Source organism: Sipha flava, unplaced genomic scaffold, assembly GCF_003268045.1.
Source record: "Sipha flava isolate LNK unplaced genomic scaffold, YSA_version1 90_pilon_pilon, whole genome shotgun sequence".
NCBI lineage: Eukaryota > Metazoa > Arthropoda > Insecta > Hemiptera > Aphididae > Sipha > Sipha flava.
Genome location: NW_020273632.1, coordinates 1 through 4,203, shown reverse-complemented (window position 1 = coordinate 4,203; position 4,203 = coordinate 1). Strand labels below are relative to the sequence as shown.

General features: G+C 29.0%; 1 protein-coding gene across 1 annotated transcript; it reads left to right on the top strand.

Annotated features, from left to right (window-relative positions):
• Positions 1-884: 884 nt before the first annotated feature.
• On the top strand, positions 885-2,964 carry LOC112693733. The gene is made up of 4 exons (XM_025568923.1): positions 885-1,499; positions 2,148-2,538; positions 2,632-2,880; positions 2,960-2,964. Exons 1-4 carry the CDS (start codon positions 885-887, stop codon positions 2,962-2,964), a joined length of 1,260 nt encoding a protein of 419 aa, XP_025424708.1.
• The last annotated feature ends 1,239 nt before the right edge of the window (positions 2,965-4,203 follow it).

The window sequence follows — 4,203 nt, the reverse complement described above, 5'->3', positions numbered from 1 at the left end:
ATAATCACGAAGTACATGGACGTATCAAATGGAGAAATGTCGTTCGCGAAAAACAACTTCTAGTTTGAATAATTAACCCAAGTGAATGATTAGATCTAATTCGCTAAAAGTTGAACTATTATAATAGGTATTTGAACCGTAAGCGATTGACTAACGTGTAATTTCATACTAATTTGATAATTCCTTAAAGGACCATGAAAGAAAAAAATTTTAATTTATTTTATACTCAAAAAACATAATACTCCGTGTTAAAAAAATTATGGTCCAAATTAAAAATGTTTACGACTTTTCGTTGGCGATATACAGGCATTTGAAGTTGACGTGTGACGTCATAGAATCTATTCTCCGGGCGTTTATACATGTAAATATTACGTCTTCAACTTTATTTACCCAATATTATGAATGTAATATTCAATATACCGGGCTTAGTCTTAGAGATATTTTTAACGATTATAATTTTCTATTTAACTTAATGTTATAATATTATATAATTAACTATAACAATAACAATAATTGTAGTGAAATAGTCACAAATTTGATACTGTTCAACAGTATTATTCAACTTTATTATTGTAATCGTTGATAAATTATATTCCCAGTTCCCACTCTCAGACCAATGTTATAAATATTATTTTTCGATAACACGCGATCATGATAATTCAGTCTTTCAGATTATTTATTATTTTATAAATCAGTATTACGTGATCTATGATAATGGTCGTCGCGACGTGTTTTATAAAGCAGTTCCGTTTTTAAAAACGTTTTCGTTTGTTTTTTCGTTTTCGTTTTTCTTTTATTTGTAGTGTTGTATAAATGTACCTATACTTTATAAAAAATTATAAAAGTGTAACAATAAATATCAAAAATAAACAAAAATTAAAAATATGACTCTGTGTTGTGTTTATGGTTGTTCGTCATATTCTGGCAAAAATGTACAATTTTTCTCTTTCCCAAGAAAAGATAAACACCCTGGTACATTTAAAAAATGGGTATCTTTTTGTAAAAGAAAGAATTTTGTACCTTCTTCAGGTACCAGAATATGTTCTAAACATTTTAGAACTGAAGATATGAATCAATCTGATTTGCTCCGAAAACAGTTGATGCCGAATGAAAATATTCGAATACGTTTAAATGTTGATGCTGCTCCTACTGTACGTTTTGACGACGAGAAAATTACGCCGAAAACTGTACGAAGACAATTATTGAGAACCAGTACACCAAAAAAAGTAAAATTACAACCATCAACATCAACTAATATCATATGTAAGAATAATTGTCAAAAACAAAATAGTGAAGAGTTTCTGATTAATTCAAATGTCGAAAATAAGAACGATAAAGGTATACAGTGTGATATGAATAATGAAACAAATACTGATGCTACCGAATCATTCGATTTTCCATCTGATATTAGCTCTACAGATGACGAATCAGAAACAACTTATGGAGAAGATGAAGAGCAGCTCGATTATCTTAGCGCGAAAACACATTCACTAGAAAAGGTAGATAGTAATGCAAGTTTTATAGTTTTTTGGGATTGTTTATCTGAACTTTTTATTCATTGTCGTCAATGTAGCAGTAAAATAATATCAAAAACATATTTTACACAAGGTGCTTTACTGTCTATTACGACAGTCTGTAATAAAGGTCATAAATTACAATGGTCATCGCAAAAAAAAATAGGACGTCGTCCTCAAGGTAATATTTTAATTGGTTCAGCACTTATGTTATCGGGTGTACTTTTTACCCAAATGACGGCATTTTGTCAGTCGCTTAACTTATTGTTTTTTTCTCGGCCAGTTTATGACAAAATAATAAAATATTATGCGGGTCGGGTTATTTGTGAAGTTTGGGATGACCATAGAAAAAAAAACTTAGAATTACTAAAAACTTCCGATATTTGGTTATCGGGTGATGGACAGTTTGATTCACCTGGATTTAGCGCAAAATATTGCACGTATTCAATTATGGATCTACACACAAGTAAAATAATTTATTTTAAACTCGTACAAAAAGGTATGTTTCAAGGTGATCTCGAAAGAAAAGCGTGTGAGTTATTATTAGAAAATTTAACTAACGAAGAAAATATGAAAATTAAATTATTTTTATCCGATAGGCATAAAGGTATACGGTATTATTTACGAACACAGCACCCTGAGATTGAACATGAGTTTGATATATGGCACTTAACAAAAAGTTTAATGAAGAGGTTAAAAACATTAGAAAAGAAACATCTAGATGTTTTTTTATGGAAATCTAGTATTAACAACCATTTATGGTGGTCGGCGCAAACTTGCCAAGGAAATGGTAAAATATTGGTTGAAAATTTTTTATCAGTTATACATCCTATTAGTAATGAACACGAATGGGAAACGAGCGGAGAAATAAAACGGTGTGAACATGAGCCAATATCAGAAAAAGAATCAAATGAAAAATTATGGATTAACCCTCTGAGTGAATCATTCTTTGCGTTAAAAAAAATTTTAACAGCGAAAGATTTTATAAAAGATTTGGAACAAGCAAAACATTTTGTTCATACGGGTCGGTTAGAATCTTACCACAATGTACGACTAAAATATATGCCGAAGCGCATACATTTAAAATATAATGGTATGTATTTACGTTCCATTTTAGCAATATTAGATCATAATTATAACACAGGCAAAAACATAATTGGTGATAAAATGGTTTTTTCGAAATCTCTTCGAAAATACACAATAAAAAATACTTACGAACGATCAAAGACAGATTGGCGGAAACAAATTATGAATAAGATTGAAGAATTGTCAAAAGAAAATATCTTAGAACCTATGAATATCTCTGAAAATGTATCTGTTCCACAAAATATCGTTCTTTTACCGAAACCAGATTTAGACGAAATGCGTGAAAAAAAATATTCAAGATTTTCTAATAAATAAAATAAGTAGTTTTATCAAACTTTATTGTACTTTATTGTAATCAGGCTAGTTATCTTTTAGTTGTATAAAATATTATTTGAGAATTAAGATGTATACTTTTTCATAAATAAAATATAAATAATTACAGATTATTTGCAATTTTAATTTATTTTTAATATGGTATTTTTGAGTTTTTAAAACCAGTGTATTGTCCATCTTCTTCGGCATACTTTGTACGAATTACATTTATTACACACGCTGGAATTACAACTCGATTTCCTAAATCAAGTACATAATGTAATAAATACTTTTATTATAATTGAAGATTATGAAAATTATTAAATTTACCTTTTCCTATAGGTGTCCATTCATTTGCCCAGAAAACAAATTGTTTGTAGCACAAATATCTTCTCGTTTTATTTTCCAGGATAGTATTGCACAATAACTTCTTTTTTCCCTTATTTTTTGTTTTGGAAATGATTTGTTTTCGAGTAATTTCAATAACTTCTTCGTCCAATATTAATTTCGAAAACGATGGGTTTTCTATCACACATTTATATATACCACGTAATTTATTTAAAATGTCTATTTCCGAACAGCAAATACACTCGCGATCCGTTGGTAATATTGTGCATTTTTGACAATCACACCAATTATTTATTTGAAGCAATGATCTACCAAAGCATTGGCAAAATTCATTATGATTAGAATTGAAAGAATCATAGTCATCGCAGAAATCTAATTTCGTTGGTTCAAATTTATATGGTGAGGTCATATTGATAAGTTAACCACAATCGTAATTTATTTTCAAGTACACTCAAAGAAACACAGAACAATACTAAAATAATAAATACTAATCCAGTAATAGAAAAAAACGACAAAAATCCCGTTTTATCAGTTAGAACTAAAAATAAAAATAAATATTATATAGCACGTAATTATTTTTGTACACAAAAATATCAAACCCAAAATAATAATATGTAATAATATTATGCGAAATAATAATATGTACGACGCGCGACGTACGTACGTACTGCGGCCGCAGCAAGATTAGATTCTATGACGTCACGCGCTAACTTTAAATGACTATAACTCGCTAACGAAAAATCGTAGACAAGTTTAGTTTGGACTTCTGTTTTTCTTTAATTAAGAATTTTTTTTTAAGGATTAGTTGTTTTTTTTCCTTTCGTAGTCCTTTAACAAGTCAATGACGGGATTATAAATTATTAGTCTAAGACATAACAATTGGAGAGTGGGAGTTTAACACCGAATTCACATGAATTTAATAATCTATTATAGTTAGAAAGAA

Bases quoted from the DNA above. Each gene is read 5' to 3' on its own strand.
- LOC112693733 (XM_025568923.1), top strand. From the start codon at position 885: ATGACTCTGTGTTGTGTTTATGGTTGTTCGTCATATTCTGGCAAAAAT. The intron at 1,500-2,147 runs GTAGATAGTAAT...TTACGAACACAG, and splicing joins AAACACATTCACTAGAAAAG to CACCCTGAGATTGAACATGA. The intron at 2,539-2,631 runs GTCGGTTAGAAT...GTTCCATTTTAG, and splicing joins AAAACATTTTGTTCATACGG to CAATATTAGATCATAATTAT.